The following is a 26,578-nucleotide window of genomic DNA, read 5'->3' on the forward strand; positions in this document are numbered from 1 at the left end:
TAGGTGCTGAAGTTCCAACTTCCGAGTTACAGCGAAGGTGGTATGGCAAGATGTGGATGGAAACAGATTCCTCCCCTGAGCTGATTCTGTGACTTAACGTTAACCTTCAGTTCTGAACAGCTCATTGATTGAGACCTTTTCTAACCTAATTGGCACCAAAGTAAAAGGTGTGTGTTTGTTTTCTTAATACGTCCCCTTTAATATTGAAAAAGCTGTTTGATAAATCTGTGAAAAAAAATGAAAAATCTACTTATTTAACAGCGATGCACATTCATATGAACCATAGTTCCTCACAGTTGTCTGGATATAACATTTCGCACAATTTCCTAAAACTTCTAGCTTGTATTAATTCCGTTGTGTCTCCAGCTTGCAGCTATGAATGCTGCAGACTGGGAGGGAAGGTTATTCTTTTTTTTTTTTTACTTCTTTCACAATATTTGATTAGAGTAGAATTTTTATAAAAGCATTCAATCTTCACAGAACTGAACTCCTGCACAAAAAAGATTAAAAACCAAGTTTTTCCTTCACACCTGCCCCACATTCGATTATTTAGACGTGGCGAAGAAATGTTAAATTCAAGCATTACAAGCCGGTGTGCACCTCAGGCTGAAGTGTGTAAGCCAGAACTTACACATCCATCAATGTCCTCTCAAAACATTGCATTTTCCTCCACTCCTTGTGTAAAGCTCGTGCATCAACTTGACTGTAGTCTAACAATAGTACTCTGGCCCTGGTGAGAAAAAAAAAAAGGTGCTTGTTACTGCCCATTAAGCTCTGAGCAAACGCTGTCAACCTGAATTTCTGCTTCATTCAATCCAAGAAGCGCTTGTGTTCAGAGAAAAGAAGCCGAGCTCGTAGCTGCTCAGCAGTATCGGTGTTTGTGTCTGTTAGCTGCTCAGCTGTGAGTGATGAGCTGAGATGTGAACGGTCTGCAGGGAGCAGAGGATGCATTTCAGTGAGATCTCAGGGAGTTTGTGCCACAGCCAAAACTCTGCAGCCAGAATCCCAAAACTTTGATTTACACTGAATCAGAGATAAGAACCAGAGACGGCGTCAGCTCGATCAATTACACAGAAACCGAAACGTAATCTCAGCCAGAGGTCTGCAACTCTTCCTTTGGTGTTCAATCTTCAGTATTTTTTATTTTTTTGTATTTAGATTTATTGTAACATTTCACATGATAGCCTTAGCTGGCTGAGACTGATCATTGCTACTTGATTTGCTTTGTGAAAAAGGAAAAAAGGAAAAAAAAAAATCACTTTTGCAAATATAGAATTACATGCTGGACATCTGTCTTGTGTAACCCTTCCATCACTTTGTTCAAACAATTGTGTTCCGTAAATTAAAGACATATAACCACATTTTGTCTCAATGTATTTCATCATCTCGTGTTTTCCAGTTGAATTTTAAGAATGAATCTGTGCATGTTAATCCTTTCACGTTTACATCAAACTCCTGAGAGCCTCAAAAGAGCGTCAAAGCAGCTGGGTAATGCAAACACCAAGGACAGCGCATGGATATAATTTACAATCTACAGCCCAAACAATATATAAAAGAGAAAAAATAAATGAATAATGGGGACTTTAGGCTAAGATCTATAAACATTGAAGTCAGAGTTCTCAATAAAACTCTGTGATTACAGTGTTTCTAGTACAGTGATTCTGAAAAGATCCAAAAGCTCTCAACATCTTATCAACACCCCCCCCCCCTTGGATGAGGAGTAATCCGCTCTGTGCCCTGATATCAGAGAGGAGATGGAAGTGGGATGTTTGACTGAAATGGCAGGCCTCAGGACAGATTGTATCTTTGTGTCTAATGGAGTTTTTATGCTCACAGTTTCACTAAAACATCAGGAAACTGTGTCAAAGGGTAGTTGTACCAAAAATAGATTTCATCTCAAGGCTATTTCTGCAGTTAAATAACTTTTTTTTTTTTTTATCTTTAATAGATCTTTATAGTAAAGCAGATGGTCACATTTATGGAAATCTGTCATTAATTTGACAAATGTTAATGTCATGGTAATATTAAAGGAAAGTCAGCCGGCAAACCCAAAAGAACATGATATAAAAAAGACAAAGTTATATTTCAAACTTTGAGGGGAACCTTACAGTCTCAGACTTGGAGGTGCCTGCTTCATACCATATGAGTTAGAGATTTAAACAGTAACACTATAAGAGCATCGACAACATGGCCACAACTTTTAGGAACACCAACTCCACTCAGTTCAGTCCTCTCAGAAAAACCTTCTCATGAAAAAATGCAGCGTTCACCACAAAGAGCAAACCACTCATAAGCCTGTATTTTACCTCTTTGGCAATTTACAATTACACAACGGACATGAGCATAAATTCCAGATTCTCGGCTTCAATTTGAGGCCCCTCGTGTCCAATTTAGACAAATAGCTTAGAAATTACAGCTCTGTAAAATGAAGATTTGAAAATTGATTCAAGAGCTTTTTCATCAACAGGCGTGTGCAATTCGTTAATTCTTCATCAATTAGGCAGGCAGAGAACAGTTTTTCTCAAGTGTGGTGTTTGAAAGCTCTAGTTGTGAACCCACAAATGCAGTGAAAGGAGCTCTTAATGCAAGATCAACAAGCCATCTCTTTCCAAACCAAGACAATCAATCGGATAATATATGCGGTAATAAGAACAATGAAAGCGGCTAAATCAACAGTTGGATAAAATAAAGGCACTGGTGAGCTCAGCAGCATAAAAACACTTGCATGTCCACAACGGACAGCGTTGCCAAGTGGAGAACACTCTTCAGGAGTTGGACATATTTTTATCCAAGTCAGCCGTAAAGAAAAAAAGCTCATATGCCTCAAGAAGGGAAATTATTCCCTGTTGAAATATACATTTTGATCAACCTGAGCAGTTCTTAGAGTGCTCTTTGAAGAGATCCGAAGCAAAGATTAGACTCAACCCACAGCAAACATGGACAATGACCACAACAGAGTGTAAAAGCAAACCCAGGAGGGTTTTTTTTGGAGGTAAAATAGTCGAATGTATTGCTGTAGCCAAGTCACCTGATTTCAAAATGATTAAGCGATGTTTCTCTTACTGAAGGAACAACTTGGCAAGTTGAACTGCAGACAAATGACTGAGTACAGCTGCATTAAAGGCCTGGCAGCATCAGAAAGGAACAAACTCATTCTTTGGTGATGTTAATGAGCTCCACACTTTTAGCGGTCTTTGCTTGCAAAGTATCCTAAACAAAATAATTGATTTAGACGATTCATTTATGGTTATAGTCATTAGGACCCTCTGAGAAAGTGTAAACTTGAAAAAAATACTCATAAAAGTACAAGTACCCAAAAATCTACTTAATTATAGTAACGTGAGTATTTGTAATTCGTTACTTCCACCCCTGCTGAACTGTGAATTAAAGCGCGGAAAAAGCAACAATTGTCTTCAATATTTTTCAGTATCAATATTTTACGGGGAAGAAACAATTCACAAATTACTCTTTAAATTAAAACCAACTGCGCGATAAATAATTAAACTTTTTTTAAAGCGAATAGCTGGAATATAGCAAAATAACCAGCAATTTCATACAATTTATCTCATCCTTTTTAAAGCGGTAATTTGGTCCCTAAAGGGTTAATGTTCAAACTCTCGGACCACGTGCACACGTCACATGACTCTTGATGTCATATCTTAATACCACGTTTCCGTATTTGTTCCTGGTTGTCATATTCTTTAACTTTAGTCCTATTTATCTCTGTTTAATTTGTGAGATATTTAATGTAGCGGGTGGTCAGTTTTGTGTGGCAGTCGGACATATGATTGTGTTACACCTCTGTCCTCACTTCCCTTTCAGAAACGGCTCGAAGAGGAAAGCTAGCTTCCTGCAGCTAACAGCTGTTTAGGTTTCAGGAGAGTAGAGTCGCTGTGAGGCAGCCAACCAGGCACAGAGGTGAGGGGGAGAAACCCGAAGGTTTGACTTGTGTTTGCCCTGTTGGTGGTGTGTTTGAGCCGATTATTTAGTGACACGAGATTGAGGTGTGGCAAAATTGTCTTGCTAGCTTAAACACTTTGTTGCTGTAATTGACAGTTGTGGCGTTAGCTTTTTGTGCACAGAAGCATCCTCACATTTTGAAAGGAATTCATACCCGGAAGACTCAAATATGCAAATTTACAGTAGTCAAAGTTATTGTAAAACCCCCTCAGTTTGGTTCTTTTCCACTAATCTGTGATTAAGGATTCACCACTTTGAGGTGCATCACCGTGTTTGAATTAAATGAAGGCATGTTTTCAAGGCAACGATCGATATTGCTAATTAAGACAGTTTTTAAAGAGCTTTAGGAGTACAACCAACGTGTCACGCATGAGCAAATGATCGCGCATGTCTGGCAGCAGATTATTTTCCACTGTCCATGATGCTAAAGAAGACATTTTAGAGTAATGAAACAAGTTATGGAAGCCTGTAAGCGCGGCAAAACACAGCTATCATCATATTTATATGCACACCAAGGGCTGAGGCTGTAATGCAGTTGCTTGAAGTTGTATATAAAGGAATAAAAACAATGTCTGAATGAAAAGTGAGAATATACATGCAAAGTTCATCTCAAAGTCAATTTTAATTTTCTGTAAATGGGCTCTTTAGCTTATCTCTGTAGGAAAATGTTGGATTGGACCTCATATTATACCTTATTTGAGGAGATAGCCTTAATTAAAGTGATATTTTTTTCTGTCAGTGCAGGTTCTATGAGCAACGACCGTCTTTCCCGGTCAGAGGATGTTTCCACCTCCCAGAAAGGACTTCATCGCTCTGACACTCAGTGACCCGGAGAGTCGCACCTACAACAACGGCAAACACCGGAGACAGTCCTGCTGGAGGGTGAGTGGTCCTGAAACGCAGTAACCCAAGTCCACAAATCTTCTGTTTGATGCTTGGCAGATTCCCACAACCATGCTGACAAGTTGTCACCATTCAAACGAAGTTGTGGTCAATAGAAAATACTCCATTGAGTTACAGCTTCTTGAAATTAAGTAAAGTTTTAGCAGCAAATGATAAGAAATAATCTGATCCTTGCCAGGTCTAGAAGTGAGGTTAATGCAGGCTCGGATGAACAAAAATTAAATACACTCTTACTGCTTCTGTAGAGCACAAGAGGGTAAGTAACAGCCAGGTTCTGCTAATCAGATACACATACAGCATACATTAAATGGCCATTATCAGGTGTGAGCACCTCTATAAAAGCAGAGGGTTTTTAGCAGTTTGCTGCTCTGGATCATTCAGGTGTTTGTTAACACAATGCCAAGAAGGAAAGACACCTGCAATGATCTTAGAGAAAGCTCATAAGGCCATTTATAAACTATTAAAGTGTCCATCATACTACAGAGAGAAAGATTATTTACAAGTGGAAAATGTTCAAGACAGTTGGCAATCTTCTCAGTCGTGAACATCCAAGGAAGTTCACCCCAAGGTCAGAATGTGCAATACACAAAGAAACTGAAAAAAACCCTAGAGCTACACCTCAGTCTAAAAGCTCCAATTAGCAAATTAAATGTCAAATATTGTGACAGTAAAATTAGAAAATGACTGAACAAGCACAGCTTGTTTGAAAGGGTTGCAGGAGAAAGCCTCTTCTCTGGAAAGGGTTTAGATTTAGAGTCCATTATTCTACAGTAACAAATATTATTCACAAGTGGAAAGCAGTCAAGACAGTTGCCAGAAGTCAGACTGTCCAATGTGCAGGGTTTGCCAGGAGAGAGCTTCGCAGAATCAGTCTGCTATCCAAAAACAACGTGGCAGCACAGCTTAGGTTTGCAAAGCTGCATCTGAACGAACCACAAGACTTCTGGAACAATGTCCAAGGTGGAGATGTTCAGCTATGATGCACGGCACCATGTTCCCCAAACACTGCAGCAAATCTACAACAGAATGGCTGAAAAAGATAAGAATCAACATATTGGTCCAGTCAAAGTCCAGACCTTGGCCTAATTGAAATGTTGTGGGGAAAGCTTAAGATGGCTGTGCATAAATGATTGCTCACAAATCTCACTTTTAAAGAAGAGTGGGCCAAAAATCCTCCAGAGTAATGTGGAAGACCTACAGCGTCGTACAGTTAAATTCAGCTCTGAAATACTTTCTTAATCCCTCAAGGGATATTATATGCTACAGTATAAATTATTATCGTTGAAAATATAATATTGTTATAGATGGATATTAAGGTTTGAATAAAAATCAGCTAATGGACATTCATAAAGTTGAAATGTAGCAGAGAGGTGTGGGGGAAATCTCCAGAGGTCGCCATTAACGGATTGATGTGTTGTTTTTGTAGCTTGGCAGCAACTTTGGCTGATGCAGGAATTTTAACAGCCAATAATTCAACATCTCTCCATCTCCAGTTTTTATCTGCCCATATAGTCTTTAAGTTGAGTGGAGGGGTGTTAAGAGTTGGAACAACTATTGCCTTAATGATACTCGTCAGCACTCCCAAGTTCATCCATTTTATCTGCCGGTGAACTCGCGCTTCCTGTGAGGATCAGGAGAAGAAATGCTTTAGACTTCCTCCTCCTTTCTCTCCATTTTGTTCTTGCTCTGCAACCACAACATCTCCTCTTTATTCAGCCTGGTTTTGGGCTCATGTTCCTGGCATTATTTGGGCTCTTCTACGAGCTATTGAATCATGGGATGTAATGAGTTCTTCACACACTGCTTTTTACATTGTGGTTTTATTATACATTATTTAATGGCACGATGGAATATGTCATGTGGTGGTTTTCATCTGTAGTTATTTTTTACCTAATTTCAATACTTGGTAAAGGACAGAATTTCTTTATTTTTTTTTATCCTTTTTAGAATTTTTTTAATATAAAACGATAATTTCTATATAATGATGCATTTTGGGCATTCAGTTCGTTGTTCTTTGCAAACACACACATTCTTTTGTAGGAATAAAAGCAGAATAATGTTTCAGTAACACGAAGCACGTCACTGCTCTTTCTCATTTTGTGAAATAATTATTGATCATTAGTTTATTTATTATTGATTTATCATGTTAAATGCTTTGTTTTCAGATGTGAGTGTTGAGGATTATCCTTTTTATTTGTCATCTGTCTTTACAACAGAGGAAGTTGTAAAACCTGACGAATCAAAACGGCCAAAAGACGGCTCGACTGCTTGAAAGTAAAGAGGGAAAAGAATTAAAGTGTGTGTTGTTGAAGTGGGATGAAAGACAGAAGAACAGAATGTGTTTGATCTCACTGAATCGCTCAAGATGCCAGAGATCTTATCTGAGAACCTTTAAAGACAGAAACTGCTCCACATCAAAAGAGGCAGAAGAAAGAGAGGCAGAAAAATGGATTGGAACAAGATGGGAGATAATCCATCTTATCAGTTATGTAACCAAGCACTTGGATGCTTACAGTTATAGCCTTTTTACAGAGTGCACAATCAGTCAGACTAGACTTTTGCTCGTCCTCCGCTTTCTACGCTTCAGAAAGGACTCCTCGCACTTCACCGTTTTCAGGGGAATGTTTTTCTTTTCTCCGTTTAATTAGTGACTTAACTCTCACCCACAAAATGCACCTAACTCAAGGGATGAACCAGAGAACTTAGCAAAGAACTAGGGCTGGGCAACGATTGAAATGTTTAATCTAATTAATCACATGATTTCCCTGATTAATCACGATTGATCGCATTTGTACGCAAAATCCAAAAATTAATTAAAAAGTAGTGTGTAGCCTTTAGCATTTAGTTTTATTTTAAATGTGCTGCCATATGAATGAAAGTGTCATAACATTTGTTGTGCAAACACACTTTTAACATCAGCATCTTTCTGTAGTTTTTATGTAGAAGCCTCGCTCCACTGTCTGTTTCCTTGAATGACTTGCTGCTATCAGTTGTGTGTTTTGCCTTTAAGTGATATTTTAGACTGGAACTACTACGCTGAGAAGACAATTCAACTTGGCTGTAAATGCAGGAGTTTTTAAAAAAACTTATTTTGAAATACGTGCTTTTATGTTGAAAGAAGTAAAACAGGAAGTAGTGCCGGTTAGCTCTGTGAGACCGAGGAGCACCTGTAATGGTGATGTTACCTGCTAGTTTATTTTTATTTTATTCCTCCATGCTTCGTGGTGTTTGCTGTAACTGTGTGAATGTGATGCATTCAACAGACTTTTACAATAATAAAACCTGCGTTAATGCGCGATAAAATATTTATCGGCATTAAATAATTAACAAGTTAACGCGATAATAACGAGTTAACTCGCCCAGCCCTAATAAAAAACAATTTCAAATTGGAGCTTAAGGCTTTTTGTTAAAAATTTGTATTTTTTTTGCACCACCGAGATGAATCCTGAATAGCTATTAGCTGAAAACTTGGCATCTGTCAGCATGGTGTGTGAGGAAAATGAACAAGTGGAAGGCAAAAAAAGAAGTGGGCGGCCTGAAAACGACCTAGAAAATAATTCTTGTATGTTCAGGCGTTGTATAACTGCTCATTCCATTCGTCGTCATGCTCCAGCTATGGAAGTTAACTAATTACGCCTCTGTGTTTAAAATCCGTTTGATGACCTTTTGGAGGGAAAAGCTTCAAGTTCAATAGGTTTCCAAAGCGCTTGAATAATTGATTGCTTGGTATTCACAGTTCTAATTTAAAAAACACAACAAACTCATTTAATAGTTCTCTGCCTACACGCAGTACAGACTGAATGACGGACGGACGTTGAGTTATCGCCGGGCTCCTGCGTTGTGAGTAAAAATGAAAACGGCCCCCCTGAGATGGAGTTTGTTTTGTGTGGCTCACAAATGATGGCTCAATAGTTTCATGGTGTTGCACAGGTGTTAATTAGAGCAGGCAACACAGGGTACCAGCTTGCTTCTTAGTTTTTTTCCCCTCCTGAGAGAAGCTGATTTTTGTCCCTCCCTCAGCACTGCTGTGAGATGATTTATTTGAGCTGGCTGCACTCGCAGCAGCACGTCAGGGCGAGGGAGATGAGGGGTTTGTGCAGGGTAAAACTCTTTTTAAGAAGGCATAAAGTCATCTCATATTTCAGAGAAGGGGATGTGTTTAAATCTGCCATCAGCCGTCTGTGATTCCAGTTCAGAGCCTTTGTGACATGTCTCGGTGTTTTTTTTTTTTGTCTCTGCCCACAGAAATGGAAGCAGCTGTCTCGTCTCCAGCGAAGCCTCATCCTGTTCCTGCTGGCTCTGCTGCTCATTTTAGGACTGCTCTCTTATCCCAGCTTCACAGAGCAGTGGCGAGGTAAACCCCCTCAGTGCTAAGTTCATTTACACACAGGCACAGACGTTCTCTGTCAGGAATTGGTTGTGACGATAATACATTTCAATAGATAAATAAAGTAACAGTGAGGCGTTGAAAGTCTTTTTCTGACCTTCTTTTACAATTATGGTTTAGTTTTTACTATATATCTGCAAACTAGGTCAAGAGTTTGTGTTTGGAAAGTCTTTTTTTCAGTATTTATGTGATTATGTGTTGCACTGTCACTGTCGTCATGTGTGTGGCTCAGGGGTTAGAGTGGGTCGTCCAATAACCGGAAGGTTCTCGCGTCCCCTTAGAGGAAAGCTTATCCATGTTTCTGATCTTATTAACACTTCAATAGGAGGACAACTTAGTCATATTCAAATGGTCTATTAAATAATATTATTAATATTTCCTCTCAGATGATAGTCTTTTAAAGATTTGTTATCATTCATTACATCAACCGTTCTGTTATTAGCTATATTTTTAAATGCCTCCTCTTAGAGGAAAGTTTATCCATGTTTGTTAGCTTTTGTTAGTTTACTCAAATTACCTGTTATAGTCATACCAATCCTACTATTAGCTAAATTTACTTTTGCTCTGTTATAGTTATACCAATCTTACTGTTAGCTAAAATGACCTGATTGATGTTCTGTATCTGTATTGTTCTGCACTTGATTTTTTTTTATGTTTTTATTTCTGTACCTGATTGTTGTTTCTGTGTTGTAAAGCACTTTGGATCTTACCTGACTCCCGCCCTCTGGTATTCGCATACCATCTGGGACAAGCCCACAACCGACATGATTTCAAATGGGGCTATTTTTTCTAAAACTCGTGCAAGTGATTGGATGAAGAATCTGTCCGTCATCTTGACTGACACGCCACTCCCAATGACTCAACCCGTGACGTAGCTCAGAGCTTACCTGACTCCCTTCCTCTGGAGCATGAATGGACGGCCATAACGCCGCCCATTCATCCAAAGTCCCACCCAGCGATTAATGATTGGCTCTCATTATTTTCTAATCGGACGAAACACATATGACTCCTGGGCTCCTCAGATGGTTGTGTGAGGAAAGGGAACGCCCCCGCGTGTAGTTGGTGAACGCAGCCAGATGACGTGAGTCAGGTTACTTTGGATCGCCTTGTTGCTGAAAAGCGCTATATAAATATAAATTTCTCTTCCCTTCACTTCACTCAAAAAAGACTGGTGAAACTGACTGTCTCCATGAGTGTGTCAACAGGTGGAACAACAGGTGTGTCAACGGAGGACACATTTCATGTATCCCTGTACATGACAATAAATCTGATCTTGATCTTAATGCAGGATTGTCTGACAAGGAGGACTGGCTGGAGCTGAACGACCGAGGCCTAAACGTCCATCCTCCAGACCTGAAGCCCGAGTTGAATCCAGCTGCAGCTAAAGCTCCGGTTCCTGTGGTAGGGCCACATCTGGAGCCAGCTGCGGGCCCGGATGCTATCGCAGAGCCAAGAGCACCAAATGTTCCGATTTTGGCCAAACCTCCCGTTAAGGTTAGTCCTGCAGGATGTAGAAATGTTCGCAGACATGTTGTGTAAATGGTTTGTAAAGTCATCGACGTGTTTAAGGCAAGGCAAGGCATCTTTATTTATATAGCGCATTTCATACCACAGGCAACTCGATGTGCTTTACATAAAGATAAAGCATTTAAAAGAACAGAATAAAGCAGCATTAAAAACAAGCAATTTAAAGAGAATTAAAAAAAATGAATAAAAATTAAAACACACAGTTAAAAGCAATCAAAGAAGAGGGGGACAAAGAAAAAATATAAAACAATTAAGAGGATTTATAGCATTATGTTTTAAAATTATTTAAAGGAACTCAACCATAAGCACACCGAAAGAGAAATGTTTTTAAGCTGGATTTAAATGTGCTTACAGTTGGGTCTGTGTTCCAGCTTCTTAGGGTTGCGACTGAACGTAAAACAATGTGGTTCTTCTTGTTGGTCTCCCAACGTACCTCTTTAAAACCTTTTCAACAGAGCTGAGCTAAAGAAAAAAAAAAAAAAAAAAAAAAACATTTTCAATTTGTCATAGGGCTGAAATGATTTGCAAATCATTTAATTCTGCTTTCATTTCTGTTTTTCCACTGTTCCAACTTTTTTTTTCTCCCCCATATTTCTGACTACAGAGAAAACCGCCTCCAAACAGAAGAGGTCCCCCGAGCCTCCAGAAAGATGGAAATGTTTCAGACATAATTGGGGGAGAAAAACAAGCCCAAGTGGTTCAAGATGAAGAGGAGGAGGACAAAGAAAAGAAAATTGTCAGGTGATTGTCATGTTTCCTCTTAAGAATGCACAGAAAGTTTTTGAGCTGTTGAGACAAGTAGCACGTCGAGAAGTAGATTGCAATTAGCTTTTGTTGTGCATACTGTCACAGAAGTCATTCGGATGTGAAACAGGTTTTTGCCTTAACCCTGCAGCTGGAGAGGAGCAATGATCGAAGCTGACCAGGCTACAGAGCCTCCACCCTCAGCCGTAGAGAAAGAAGCTGCAGCGCCCGCTGCAGCCACCAACCCTGCAGCCGTCGCCCCACCGGAAGGTTAAAAAAGATATTTACCTGTAATTATATGTACATATTACAAATGGGACGTCAGTGAGTGCAAAATGTCATGGGCTGTGTTCGAAACCGTCTACTACATACTGCATACTACATACTACATACTGATCGATCAGACAGTATGCAGAGCGTTTACCCACAATGCACTTCGCTCCTGCCCGATCCGAAATCAGTCGGCCTGAAGCTGATTTCGCTTAAGCTCTAAACTCTGTAAACTTTAGCAACATTTGAAACATTTTCAGGTGAGAAAGTAGTCGTTTAGATCCCCAAAGTGTTGAAAACCTGACAAAATACCGGCTGTTTACAGTTTTGTTCCCACGAATTCGGCGCTACTAAAGCTAGCCGCAGTGAGCAACGCACTTCCGGTTATTTTCACACAATGAAATACCCGTTGCCTTTTATCATAGGGAAAGCCATTACGATACAATTGGTGCTTTTGTTTTGAAAACAGGAAGTGAACCTACCCTCATTCTAGCTAGCTTGAAACTGCCGTTTTGACAGGAAATGACGATCGGCGACGTCACGTTACGTTGCATCTTGGGTAGTTTGAGTATGAGTAGTAACCTCATGATGCATACCCAATATTTCAGAGAATCTAGTATGCATCCGGGAACTTAAAAAAAGTTAAAGTTAGTAGGAGTAGTGGGAGTAGTAGGAGAAGTAGGTGGTTTCGAAAACAGCCATGTTGTTTTGTTTTGTTTTTTTGTTTTGTTCAGTTTGAACTCTCTGATACATTTTGGACTCAGACCATTCAGAGACTTCTACACAATAAGCAGGGCCTAAAATTCAAACCTATAGTTAATTGTTGATCAGTACAAGAATCTTAAAGCCCCATACACACATGTCGCTGCTATTTACTCGCTCAGCGAGTGGAGTCAATAGAATGTCTGTGTTCACGCGAGGCGAGTAGGCGAGTAGGCGAGGAGAGTACAAGCGATGCGATGTGGGCGGATTCCGAGATGAACATATTTCAACTTCGAGCGACGCGAGTAAAGCGAGTAGCCAATTAAAATGCAGAATACAGATTATTGACAGGTGACGTTCCCCCAGTGTTCTCCAAACAGTGGCCACCCAACTTCTACACACCAAGTCAGCAAAAGCACCCAAGCGAGTGGCGAGTAGGCGAGTGAGCGTGTAGCGAGTAAATAGCAGCGACGTGTGTGTATGGGGCTTAAGAATGGGGATATTGTCTTCTCTTGTGCTGTTGTTGGTTAGTATTCTGACAGCAGCATTTTCTGAATGACTTGCAGCTGTTTGATAGTCTCCAACACAATAAGCGCAGTTGCAAACAGCAGTGTTTATTAACCCTGAGCAGCTTTAATGAACTCTGGTACAAACGATTAACGTGAACACTGCTCCTCACGCTGCACAGGACATCATTCACAAACACTGACAGGCAATATTTAAACATGAAACGGGAGGATTAATGAGATGAACGATGACCTCATGGGCTTAAACACCTACTTTGTTCATTCTTCTCCCTCTGATTCGGCAGAATAGACGCTCCTTATTTTTCCTTTTAAACATGAAAAATCTCACAGTTTTAGTTTCTTATTTTATCTCTCAGATAATTTGCACTAAAAGGAATATTCTGTGCAAAGCAGAACTCTAAACTGCAACATTAAGCCAGTGTCCAATTTTAAACGAGTTCTTTGAGTATAGATAACTTGGCTAAAAAAAAAAAAAAAAAAATCAAGAGCTTCATTTGATGCTGGTCTTGATAAAAACATGTGAGAGAAAACTTACCTAAGCTTACATTGTTGTTCTGACATTCGTGTGGCTGTGTGTGTAGTTTCAACTGGAATCACAGACAGACTGGAGGCGGTACGAGATGCCTTCAGACATGCATGGAAAGGATATAAGGACTACGCCTGGGGTCACGATGAGCTCAAGCCCATCTCAAAGTCTTTTGGGGAATGGTTCGGACTGGGTTTGACATTGATCGACTCTTTGGACACCATGTGGATTCTGGGCCTAAAAGAAGGTACGTTTGTTGTTTAGTTTGCTGACATAATTTGTCACATGAATGGGACATTTACATACGAGACAGTGCCATTGTTTTTTCCTTAGAAGATAACAATTTTTTTTTTTGTTTCGAGGTCGTATGAACCGATATGAGCTTTATTAGCTACTTTAGCTGCTCAGAGCATCGCACGACATCCAGACTGCATTGTGGTCGATGATGTAACGGGAAGAAGAAATCCTTTGGGTTACTTCTGGATATTCACCTTAAAACTCTTTTTGATTTCTTACCAGCCTAATTCAATCCAGTACTTTTCTGCAGAGCCTCACTCCGGCTCTGGAGTTTGTTATAAGACCACTTTGGTGTTTTTTTTGTCATCCGTTACCCGTTCTCATGTGGCTGTAATTGACCTCTCTTGACACAGAATTTGCAGAAGCAAGGGACTGGGTAGAGAAGGAGCTCTCCTTCAACAAGAATGTGGATGTGAATCTTTTTGAAACGACCATCCGTGTGCTCGGGGGGCTGCTGAGCACCTACCATCTGACGGGAGACCAGATATTCTTAGATAAAGCTGTGAGTCCTCTATCTGTCCTGTTTCTGTCCATATTTCATGAACACATGGAGAATAAGACTGTAAAATCTTGTTTAAACATATGTAGACTGTTTGTTCTTCAGCTTGAGCACATAAGCAGTGTTTCTTCTCCTCACTTAAAGAAAGACCTTGGGTCCAGATTAATGCCAGCCTTCAAAACGCCCTCAAAGATCCCGTTCTCAGATGTCAACATTGGGAAGGGAACAGCACATCCACCCAGATGGACGTCAGACAGCACACTCGCCGAAGTCACAAGCATTCAGCTGGAATTTAGGGAGCTGAGTCATCTCACCCAGGACCCACAGTATCAGGTTTGGACACTTCATTGGGCTAAAATGAGCTCTTCTTTCTATGTGTGTGTGTGTGTGTGTGTGTGTGTGTAAACTTACTTTGATTTGCATTTTTCTGCATGGGGGAGTTTAAAACGACTGCTGGCAATTTATCTCTGTAATTAATGGATTAAAATGGAGGATTTGTTTTCTCTTAAAATCCTAGACTAAGCACAGCTCACACTTGCGTGATTGAAGCGACAAACATGAGTCAAATTTAGTCCCAACTCCATCATGTTATCGATTTATGAGCCCTTCAAGAGACCGAGCCGAGAGATGTTTGACCCAGTCTGAGTTGAATTTAAGTAATTGCCGTCATAACCTGAGAGTCAGGGCTGCGCGACATAGCTTCTGATGAATGTAAAGCCACCAAAGGTAATAAATTTCCATGATAAAGAGCTTATGGCTGTGTCTTTAAAAGCTATCAGCCCAAACACCATCGGTCAGTGAGTGTAGGTTTGTGGGTTCAACTCTGAGAGCTGATGTCGTCTTTCTCTCTTGACTTTTTCAGGATGTTGCGAATGAGGTAATGAGGCTTGTCCACAAGCTGCCCGGCAAACACGACGGCTTGGTGCCCATGTTCATCAACACCAACAGCGGGCAGTTCACCCACAAAGGAGTCTTCACGCTCGGTGCCAGGGCAGACAGCTACTACGAATACCTGCTGAAACAGTGGATCCAGGGGGGCAAGACGGAAGACGAGTAATGACATTTTTACATTTCCGTTTTCTCTGAAATACACGATCGTAAACGGAGAAACACAAACTTTGTTACCTTTAAAAATACTGAATGTTTTATTACTTGCATAAAACAAGCTTGTTTAAAGTGTGTCACGATGAAAAGGTCCACATAACAAACTAGATTCCTTTAATGTTTCCTGACAGATGGGTATATAACGGGGAGATGTTTCATGCTACTCAGTTCAGCGTAACTGAGACTATGCCAGGTTTTAAAGCTGAATATAATTAACTGACAAATTCAGTGTTTCCTTGTCTGTGGAATCATTTTAATTCCAGCTTGTCAGAGGAAAAAAAAGAGTTTAGTTGGCCTCTTCAATCAGCTTACATGGCTCCCCAGAGCTTTTCATGGCGCGTCCACGCTCACAACTGCAGCGCAAGGCTGAGCAATCAGTCAGATTTCAATTACAATTTTTCTAGTTATGAAAATGATATAATCGACCAAAACGATTGTTGTGAGGCACTCGATGTATGTGTTGCTTGTCCTTTGTTGTAAATGCTGCTTGGATTTAGAGGAAGGAGCGACAGCAAGCTTCTAGAGTTGTATTAACTTGTAGAAAGGGGGCCTTTGTTGGTATGAAAGGGGAAACACCATGAGATGGAGTGACAGAAATGGACCAGAGAGTAGAACCTGGACCAGTAATTCAGCTCACTGAATGCTATAGCTTTTTACAGTTTAATCGAAACGCTAAACACTCTCATTTCAACCTGACCCGCCCCAAACAGCTTGTTTTCTGTGAAGTTCAACCTGAATCTAGCCCTGCTGACTGGTATAGTTGCATTAAGCACATTGCATCACATTTTGTTTGCTAACTGTTCACATTAAATGTTCATTAATCTCAGAAATGTTTTGCCATTTAAGAATATCCATTTCACTGTGGTCAAAACCTAAAAATCAGTCCAAACATGATGGAAATCAGCACTGTTAACGTTCACTTCTCTCACCTCTTTTGTAAAACCAGATGACCTCCAATATATTTAGCTCTGAGCCTTGTGGGCACAGTAGCACCTGTTGCAGGAGCTCTTGTTCCTCTGTTGTGTGAAAGTATTTGTATGACCAGTCGGCATCACAAAACATCCCGAACTGCAGGCTGAATGCTTCTGTTGTCTTTCTGATTTCCTCTTTCTGTGTGTGTTTTTGTCCAGTTTGCTGGAGGACTACCTTCAGGCGGTGGAGGGAGTGAAAAAACACCTCGTAGGGCACACGGGGCCCAGCAAGTTGACCTTTATTGGAGAGCTGTCTCACAACCGCTTCAACCCTAAGATGGTAGAGATGCTTTTAAATCAGTGAGCTTAAATCAGGCTTCTCTGACTGTATAGGAAGCACAGCCTTTTGTGGGCATAGAAAGGAAGAATCCTCGATGAACCAGCAAGTTTTAGCAAAATGTGTAAATATACCCACAGCAGTGGGCAGGAGCAGCTCCCGTGGTGCCTTGCTTAAAGGCATCTTCATCATGAATGGTAATGGAGCTGGGCAGTGCTAATCACCCTCTGAAAGGTTTATTTTCCTGCCACATCTTTAGACTCATCATTGAGGCCATCACCAACGTTATTTTGTACACCGCCACTTTCAATCACCAGCAAACAAAGGCCGCCTTGTTAAATCAATCAGCCTTTGTGCTTTAGTCCAATCTGCAGCCGTGCCAACTCATGTGCATTTAGTCGTCCTCTTTACCGGTCGTCCAATCAATTCCAGCTCATGTCATTATCTCTCATCATTTGTCAGTCTCATCCTTCCTGATTTTATCTCTCTCAGGATCACCTGGTGTGCTTTCTGCCGGGGACTCTGGCCCTGGGGGCCCACAACGGCCTCCCAGGGGACCACATGGATCTGGCTGTGAAGCTGATGGAGACCTGTCACCAGATGTACAAACAGATGGAGACTGGGCTCAGTCCGGAGATCGCACACTTTAACTTGCAGGCCATTGAGAACCATGATGTTATTGTCAAGGTGAGACTGAGAGCAGGTGTCGTTTGGTCATCTTCTATCCTTTCTTTGTTATTGTTTTATTGTGCCTTATAACACAAAGTCACAAAGAGCTCACAAAGAGAGCTCATTCAGATTCTGTGAAAAATGGTGGCTCATAACAAGCTTTATTAGTTTATCTCTCATGGCTAATTCAGAATGAACCAACCACTTTTGAACATCTACCTGATTGTGTGTAATTTACACACGTATTATTTACAGTTAGACTCTTTCTCCTGCAGTTTTGTACAGCTACATACTCTCATTTCCTTTGGCTCACCACTATAAGAATAGAATAAACCTGCACCTCTGCAACCAGAGACACCTGCTGAAATCACTTTTTCAGACTAATCTTCAAAGTAAAGTGTTTATGCCGCTCAAACTCAAACTGCAGAGGAGAATGACACGAGAGGTGATGACAGCTGAGGTCTCGGTCTCCCGTTCTGCTTCTGGAAACTCTGAGAACTAGTGTGGCTGCTCTTTTGGGATCATATGGTTCTCACAAGACTGAGATGTTCCAGAGGAACCCACCAGTAGCAATCATTGTGTGACGATGAAGGGGACCTTGGCATGGAGCAAAGTCTCCTGAGACAGCTGGCTAAATTGCTTTCTGGTCCAGGACGTACTGAATCTCATTCTTATTTGGGCTCGCACCCTTTTTTTTCTTTTTTTAATCATTAAGCCAGGATCAAGCCATTTGTTGCCAGTGAGGTTAATCTTTGTAAGTGAATTTAGAAATTAGGGCTGAGCAATGTTATCGATACTGCGATATATATCGATATTTCGTTTCCCGATAAAGTATAGATTTTTCAGCCACGAGTATCGATTTAAATTTTTTTTTTAATTATTATTCTTATTTTAAATTTATTAATTTTTTAAAAAAAAACATTTTTTAAATTTTATGTATTTAAAGCAAAATTTATTGAAAAGTCAGAATTTACAATTAGTGAAAACACAGAACATTAAGGTAATACAATACAATGCCAGGGGGTCACATTATACAAAACAGTGATAAATTTGTTCATATAAATGTTGTATAAAGTGCACAGCTCTCACGTTTGTGACATGTTCGTTTGTTTCTGTTTGTCTGGCTGTGTTGTCCTTCCGGTTCAAAGGTCGGACCACCGGTCCAGTCAGCGACGATTCATGTCAAATCACACTGTCCCTTTTTCCCCCCCAGAAAATGATGTAAGTGTATCGAATCGTATCGTATCGTGAGATTAGTGTATCGCTACAGCTCTATTGGAAATCGTGGACTTCAGAGTCTTGTTCAGATGTTCATTCAGCCCATCGGTTTGTTGGTGGTACACACTTATTTTCAGGATTCTGACTCAGGAGTTGGGTTTTAAAAAGTTTCTCCTTAACACCCAAAAGTTCCGTGGACAGTTTCTGGCTCATGATATCCTGTTGCATGATAGACTTTGAGCTGACATGAAACCTGTTTCCTTGTATACCCCGATGAAACGGCCCGATCCTTGTCAGCGTTCAGATGGGACCTTCATTAACGGAAGTGAGCACAAAAGTGCTTTTGGGATGGCTGGTTGGTTAACAAGCTGGGCAGGATGCATCCCACCAAATGCCCGGCCATGAAATTAGATCATTATCTGGCCTGCTGTTTCATCAAATCTGATGTGATAATGAGACTCCAAGAGTCTCGGCATCTTTTGAGCATCAGCTTTGTTTGAACTTAGTCTGAGAAAAATGTTTGTTCTGTGTTATTTGTCCCGGTTCTGTTTTGGGCTGCCAGGTCCATCAATCTCTTTCATTCTCATAGAGGTACCATCTCAGGAGCACTTCAGGAAAAATGGTGGAACTGATCACAGATTACTGCGACCTCAGGAAGCTCACTGTACTGTAAAAAGATAAATCTGTTTTGCTTTTTTTATCCAAGTCAGTGCAGATTGATGAGAGAAATATTTTATTTAAAACTTTCATGGAATCTGTCTCCCCTCGCCTCGTTTGTTTTATTTTTTATCTCGACTGTGGCTCACCGCTGCAGCTCTCACGATAAGTTGTCTTTAAAATGTCATTTTTCAACTCCTGTGGGAGTGCTTGGTTATATTAAAGGTCAAAAACTAAAATGCCGACTGTCATCCTCCAGCCTGCAGACAGACACAACCTGCTGAGACCAGAAACGGTGGAGAGTCTGTTCTACATGTACAGATTCACCAAGGACACCAAGTACAGAGACTGGGGCTGGGAGATCCTGCAGAGCTTCAATAAGTACACCAAGGTGAGAATTTCCCACAGATTCAGAGCAGCTCAGTGAAAGAGGCGAGGCGGGCAGGGATGCTGAGATTGGGCTGACATGAGCTCTGTTCTCAGTACGAGTTGGAAGCCGTGCAGCTGTATTCTGTACAGTTAAAAAAAACTGTTGCAGTAGTCTAATTGAGAGGAAATAAAAGTGTGGATGATCACATCCAGTTCAGCTTTTGAAACCAGTGACCTTAATTTGTTCCTGAGGTGAAAGAAGCAGTTTCTGGTGCTGAGTGCTGCTCTGCAGACATTTGAGTCTAAATTAACAGCTAAATTCCTAAGAATTTCACAAGAACAAAGCTTCTGGTGAATTGTGGGGAATCTTAGAGGGATAGTTCGCCTCTTTTGACATGAAGCTGTATGACATCCCATATTAGCAACATCATTTATGAACATTTTCTTACCCCCTGCTGCGTCCTGTGAGCCGAGTTCCAGCCTCGTTTTGGCATTGACGAAGGTAGTCCGGCTAGTTGGCTGGGGCTTAAAAAATAAAGCGTCTTGCTTCTCAAAACAATATGCGTTCAAAAGAGTAATACATTTGCATCACAAAATCGTTCTCCAGGAAAAAGTCAGACCTCACAATTGCTTGGCCCTATTTTCTCTCCCTTCATATCACTGCGTGCTGCCGACAGCCGCGCCTGTTACGGTGTTTGCTGCTCGGAAGCAGGGGAGTGCTCGGTCTGCACAGCAGGCAGTGATACCAAGGGAGAGAAAATAGAGCCAAGCGATTGTGAGGTCTGACTTTTTCTGGATGAACTATTTTGTGATGCAAATGTATTACTCTTTTGAACGCATATTGTTTTGAGAAGCAAAACGCTTTATTTTATAAGCCCCAGCCAACTAGCCGGATTACTTTCATCAACGCCAAAACGAGGCTGGAACTCTGCTCACAGGACGCAGTAGGGGGTAAGAAAATGTTCATAAATGATGTTGCTAATATGGGATGTCATACAGCTTCATGTCAAAAGAGGCGAACTATCCCTTTTAGATTGTTTTCTGCATAAATAGGGCCATAACATACAATTCTCACTATAAAAGTACACCAAGAGGCTCAGATTAAACTAATTTAGACATGTACATTATACTTTTTCATTTACTGTCAGTACATTAACCAATTAGCCATAACATTAAAACCAGTGACGGATGAAGTAAAAATGCAGTTCTTAATCTTTGATAAAATGAGCAAACATGTGGGTTTGGGGTCAGAAATGTGGCACCTTGGTTCTACAATATGTCTACAAAACGCCACAGGAGAAAACATGCAACCATGATCAAAAAGAGAAATAAATAATGCATGCTGCATGGTGATCCTGTTCACTTATCCCATCTCCCATCATTTTTTTCTGCGTCCCCATGGGGACATTAACTACTGCACCACGTGTCTCCACCCTTGCAGGTCCCTGATGGTGGCTACACATCCATAAACAATGTCCGTGACCCCGCCAACCCTTTGCCCCGGGACAAGATGGAGAGTTTCTTCCTGGGCGAGACGCTGAAATACTTCTATCTGCTCTTCTCTGATGACATGGAGCTGCTCAGTCTAGACAAGTATGTCTTCAACACAGAGGCCCATCCTCTTCCCATTTGGCCCTCTCCGCCTAAGTGATGTCGCAGCACAGGAGACGCCTGAAAGAGTCAGACCCATAAAGTCTGGTGCCTCTCTGAGCAGCCGCTCAGGCTTTACTGCTGTGTGAGGCAGATTTGTGCTTGTTCGGCTGGGAGGAGTTTCCCTTGATTTGTTTTTATTTGTTGTTATTCTTCGACTTCTTTTCCTTTTTTTTTTCCTAAGGAAAACGTTTGTGACAGAGCTGGCCTCTAATGTAAAATCTTTGTACAAATCAGATCAGGCTGGCTGGTACACTTTATTACTGGGGTGGTTGGAATAATTCTTGTATGTTTTTTCCCTTTGAGTTATACTTTATTATGTGAGATAAAAACCCTGAACCGGTGAAGGCGGGGTACCTAATACTGAACATGCATGTCTTTAATTAAATTAAGACTTGGAACTGAGTGTCGGGACAGCTCTAGCTGGCTGATATGCAGTGACTTAAAGACATGCTGTATATGGTATAAGTTATTGTTTCATGGCCTGTTCTGTTGTTTGTGTACAGTCCATTATAGCATATTTTCCTCCAAAATAAGCTCTGGTTCTTTAGAAGTTATGTTCAGGAACCGTTTTTTCCACCAGTTTAAGCGGAAGCATCGTAATTATTTAGCATTTCTATTCAGTAGCGAAACAAGTCCGAAACCCCCGGCACCTTTCATTCACTGGTTTGAAGTGAACAAACTGGGCTGTGTAGTTATGCCAGAGGTTGGCGTAACACCCCGTGTTTGCAGTTCATTAGAAGAAGAAGAAGTAGTTGTCCTGACTAGAAGCAAACCTTGAGGAGAAGAAGAACAGGAGCTGCAGTGGACATCCACAAAGGGATGTTTATTTTCATCTTTTCTGTAAAGAGGTTGGTTGCTCAGCATTCACCTTGTCTTATCAACATCTTCTCAATGTGAATTAAAAAACCAACAACAATTGAAACAATGGAAATCAGCTCATACAAACAGAGCCAGTTGCTAACTTTTGGCCTTTGAAACATGACACTTAAGTTATCGACAGTTTTTGTTGCTTAAAGTTCTCAAAAAGGTTTTTAACCCGGAGCTTGAACCAGAATCCGTTCCAGGTTGCTACATGCGGGAGGTTGCTTCTTTATTTTCTTCTTTTACGCCACCATTCGAGCAGTAGTTTCAGTATTTTGGGTATTGTTACCAATACAAGATGGACAGCCTGTGTCTGTACTGATGGCAGGTCATCCACTGACTGATCATTTAGCAAGCTTTAAGTTTACACATGCAGCAATCAGATTGGGTAAAACTGAACATTAGTACCTGTTTGTCTTTTAAAATGAGATCAAAGACGTTGTTCATTCTTCTTTCTTAAGGAAGGAGTCCTACAGGTTTTACTTCATGCTTACACAGATAATGAAAGTTTGTTTCATCAATGAATGTAGACATTTTGTCCACTGTTTTATTCCCTTTTTCCTTCTTTTGCTACATAGGAGCGCCTGTCACTACATAGATTCACGTGCTCTCTTGTGTAGGGTTTTGAATGCATCCAAACTTGGTTAATGCTGCCGTGCAGTTTTATTGTAAAAGTCGCAGGGAATTTGGATGAAAACCAATGAGCTGCTATGAAGGATGTCGTCTCCAACAGAAAAGGATCATTTGCTTCTTTTTTCTTTCTGAAAATGAGCTTTGAAACGAGGGAAATCGGTGATATATTCTGTTAATTGTTAAGTGTTTAGTTATGGGTTGCCTGCAGCTACTGAGTGCTATCCACGCTCTCATTGACAAATCCAGAATATAGGAAGAAGTGGGCATCGCCTTGGTTACCATCTTACCATTAACTGCTTTTAGAATGTGAAATCTGTCCAGCACCAAAGCTCAACATCACTAAAAATGTATCTGCTGTGTCCGCTTTTACTAAAACCTCCAGGAATTCCTCATGTTTCACCGTCACGGGAAAAGAAAACGGCATGGGGTGAGCCGCTTTAGCACTGCTTTGTACACGCCTGGTGCCATGTTCACTGCTCCTATTTCCACTTTTTTTTCCCATTATAGTCTTGTATCTTATCTCAAAGCAATCCACTAAATTATTAAATGTTACATTTGATTAACAAACAAGCAAGCAAGCGAGACCTGCTGGGTTCAGCCGGTCAACAGTCGGCACTTGTTGCAGATTCTGGAGCTCGGTCAGATGTGTCGTCTTTTCTGGCTGTTTCAAACGTTCACACACTGCCTTATCCCTGTGAAACGGAGGGGAAGGGTTACGTTTTCCCGCCTAAAAGGGATGGAGGGTTTGCGAATGAGGTTTAGAATAGGAATTTGATTGGTTACTCTGTAGCTACCCCGAACTCCCTGTCGATCTTAAGCAGAATACGAGGGCTGGTTTTTCCACATGGGTCAGTTAATCTGGTGCTGCTCCAACCATGTTTCACCCGGTTCAATATAAATCCAGAAAGTCGTGCACAAATTGAAGCCATCTCCTCTTGTTTTAATGACTTCATCCCTCCCGAAAGGCCAAACTGCCCCCCCATCATTGAACTTGCACCACATTTGCCAGTGCTGTGCCTACGTAGGTGTAGACGGTGCAAAGGTGGTTTGGATCTGCTCCCTATTTTCTAATGCATCTGTGATGTTTCTATTCGTGTTCTAAGTGACGAAACAAAGAGTGTAAATATTTCATGTAATTGTTTCCACCTGAACGGCGCCTGTGCTGATTACTGAGCCCTTTCTGGTAACGTTGCGTGCCATCCTGTAAAGAAACCTGCAGTAGTGTGAAGCTGCTCGTTGTGTTTTTGTTGTTGTTTTGATTGTTTTCCCCGTTTCACCGTGTGACTACCAAAGCCATACAGTTTTGCAATCCATCCAGCAGTTGTAGAGATTTAAGTCTGCAGCTATTCACAGTGCCTTGCTGCAGGCATGGAGAAACCTTCCATCTTGTTTTGGCCCTGCTTTCTTTTCTAAATCTCTCCCATCTAACGGCTTTGCTGGAGTTCAATCCTGCTGTTATGAAGACTCGTTTATTTATTTATTTATTTATTTTTTCTTTGCTATGTAATCGTCAGTTTTGCAACTTTTTCCCATGCACATATTTTATTAAACAATTTTTCAATTCCAGGTGCATAAGAAATAAGCCAGAATTAGACATTTATTACTAAGCTGTCTTAAAAGAATATGAAAATGATTTCATGCATTCATTTAATATGTCTTCTATTAACTTTGACTGATAATGGGACTGTGTTAACACCAGGCTCGACTGTAAAGGAAGAGTTGGGCCAGTTGAGCCCAGCTTGTCATGACAAGTCATTAAGTGAGACTTTTACAGGACAATTAGTCTGGATACTTTTATCCAAATTTATTATAATAACAGCTCAACAAGTCCTCTAATCGCTAAGACCAACTCTGCAAGCTTCAGGAGGGAAACACGACTTATATCCACATCAGAGCAGACGTCATTCATCCAAGAAGCCACAAAGTCCTCCAAATCGTCCTCATGCGCACGAACGATTCAGCCTCCTCTGACTTTAGATCGAGACCAACTTTTATTTCCACTTCTGAGTTACGTACCGTTATTGTCACGACAAAACTTTGCTTAAAACACTTTTGTTTCTTCCTGTTTGCCTTTTAGACACAAACATTACTTGGTTAGGAGTCGAAAAGGATCGTAGTTTGGACTAAAATACATTCTTTTTACAATGCAACCATCACTTTCATGAACGGCAATTTGCTGGTTGCCTTTGAAATATATAAACGCAACAAAACTTTGGCACGTTGTGATCGGCTTTAGGCAGTAGTTTGATCATTTGGTTTAGGTTAGAAATGAAAAACTACCGAATCGGGGCTGCAAAACGAACGTGATTATGTCTAAGATGAGCGTGACCTTCATGGATGCCAATCTTACACTCGACATGCAGTTGCTCACACAACCACTAGATATCCTTCAAATGTAATTATCGATCACATCTGCCTGCATAAATGTACGAACCATTGAACCGTTTTGGGAAGGAGAACATGTATATTCTTTTTTTTATGTTCGGTTCCATCGAAAACCTGCAAAATAAAGTCTTAAAAAGGGAGATGATTTGAAATGGCAGTAAAAATCTCCCGCCGTTTCTCATCATCAGATTGTGGGTTTTACAGAAAAAGATTAACTTTAGTCACTGACCTCTGAATTTAACTGGTTTGACATTATTCTTGATTTAATCAAATGTAGTTAAACCAGCCAGCAGCCTTCTACACCACAAAATATTGAGCTCAGATGATTCTATATATTTCTTTAATTGAAACAAACTCAACAAAATGCCACTCTTTTTCAAATGTGTTTATTTATTTTTTCCATCTCTTCCTGATAAGACTCAAACACAGCAGATTTCTTCGGGACTCTGAAGCCACAGTTGCTCAGAATGATGCAGTGTGTGCGTGTGGTCACGCCGCTCACGGCACCAGAGCGGCACGCTGATGGGTTTTTAATGGTTTTTGGATGGCTGTCGGGCTCATTTGGCACACATAAGATATCAGGCTTTTGGATGCACAGACTCGGCTCTCGGGTTCAAATTTTAAACATCTATTGCTCAAGAAGTCTTGCAGACATTCTGAGATTGCTTATCCAGTTGATCTAAAACTAATTTGCGGGATCTGAACAATCTGGGGGCCACAGGTGATCTAATCTGGCATAAAGAATAGGAGTGAAAAAAATACAAAGTGACATATATGCACACTTTTATTTCTTTACTTTGCTGGAAGAAAAACTCAAGTTTATGGATCATTTGAATTTAATAAGAGTTGAATGGTACAGTCATCAACACATTCATGTGTGAAATGGAAGGTGATGCAACAGTTGTTTTTGTTTTTCTACCTTAAATGCAATCGGCAGCAGTTTATAGTCCTAACCTTGTTGTAACCAAAAGGTTCCAGGAAGGCATACAGACCAGCCGACGCTGAGAGCTGGCAACCATTATGTTTCCATCATAACTTAACCTTTTTTCCTTCCCTGTTCTCCGACTCAACCCCATTTCCAGCAGAGTTTGTACATTTTATAAACCTTTAACAGCAGTAAGTTCAAAGGAATGTATTTCAGTATTCTCACCGAGCAACTTCATTGTATTTAGATAATAAACAGATAAGAGTGGGTACATCCGACAGCCCTGAGAGGCGAGCGAATGAACTTTTTCTCCTTCATAACGGGAGAGCAGGTGGAACTTTAAATGTTTAAACTTGTCAAAACAAAAATGAAGGCTCTTTTTTTTCTTTTTTTTAAAGTGTTTTAAAAGTATTTGGAACATTTAAGATTTTAGATGATTAAGATTTAGACTTTATTGTCATGTAAATACACAAAATGACTCCTCCGCATTTAACCCATCCAGGTTGGCACCTGT

The 26,578-nt window shown here is 40.6% G+C and overlaps 1 protein-coding gene across 2 annotated transcripts; it reads left to right on the top strand.

Moving 5' to 3' along the window:
• The first annotated feature begins 3,647 nt into the window (after positions 1–3,647).
• Positions 3,648–26,260, top strand: man1b1a (mannosidase, alpha, class 1B, member 1a). Of its 2 annotated transcripts, none has more exons than XM_075455131.1 (14): positions 3,648–3,918; positions 4,700–4,842; positions 9,109–9,217; positions 10,539–10,744; positions 11,382–11,518; positions 11,673–11,791; positions 13,602–13,793; positions 14,197–14,345; positions 14,487–14,675; positions 15,205–15,395; positions 16,577–16,697; positions 17,187–17,381; positions 19,498–19,629; positions 21,049–26,260. In XM_075455131.1, the coding sequence occupies exons 2-14, from the start codon at positions 4,741–4,743 to the stop codon at positions 21,256–21,258; spliced, it is 2,052 nt and encodes a 683-aa protein (XP_075311246.1). In that variant the 5' UTR covers positions 3,648–3,918; positions 4,700–4,740; the 3' UTR covers positions 21,259–26,260. The 2 variants fall into 2 exon arrangements, with proteins under 2 accessions (XP_075311246.1, XP_075311245.1); XM_075455130.1 differs by having other exon boundaries at positions 4,705–4,842.
• Positions 26,261–26,578: the final 318 nt, after the last annotated feature.

This window comes from Odontesthes bonariensis, chromosome 22, assembly GCF_027942865.1.
Source record: "Odontesthes bonariensis isolate fOdoBon6 chromosome 22, fOdoBon6.hap1, whole genome shotgun sequence".
Taxonomy (NCBI): domain Eukaryota; kingdom Metazoa; phylum Chordata; class Actinopteri; order Atheriniformes; family Atherinopsidae; genus Odontesthes; species Odontesthes bonariensis.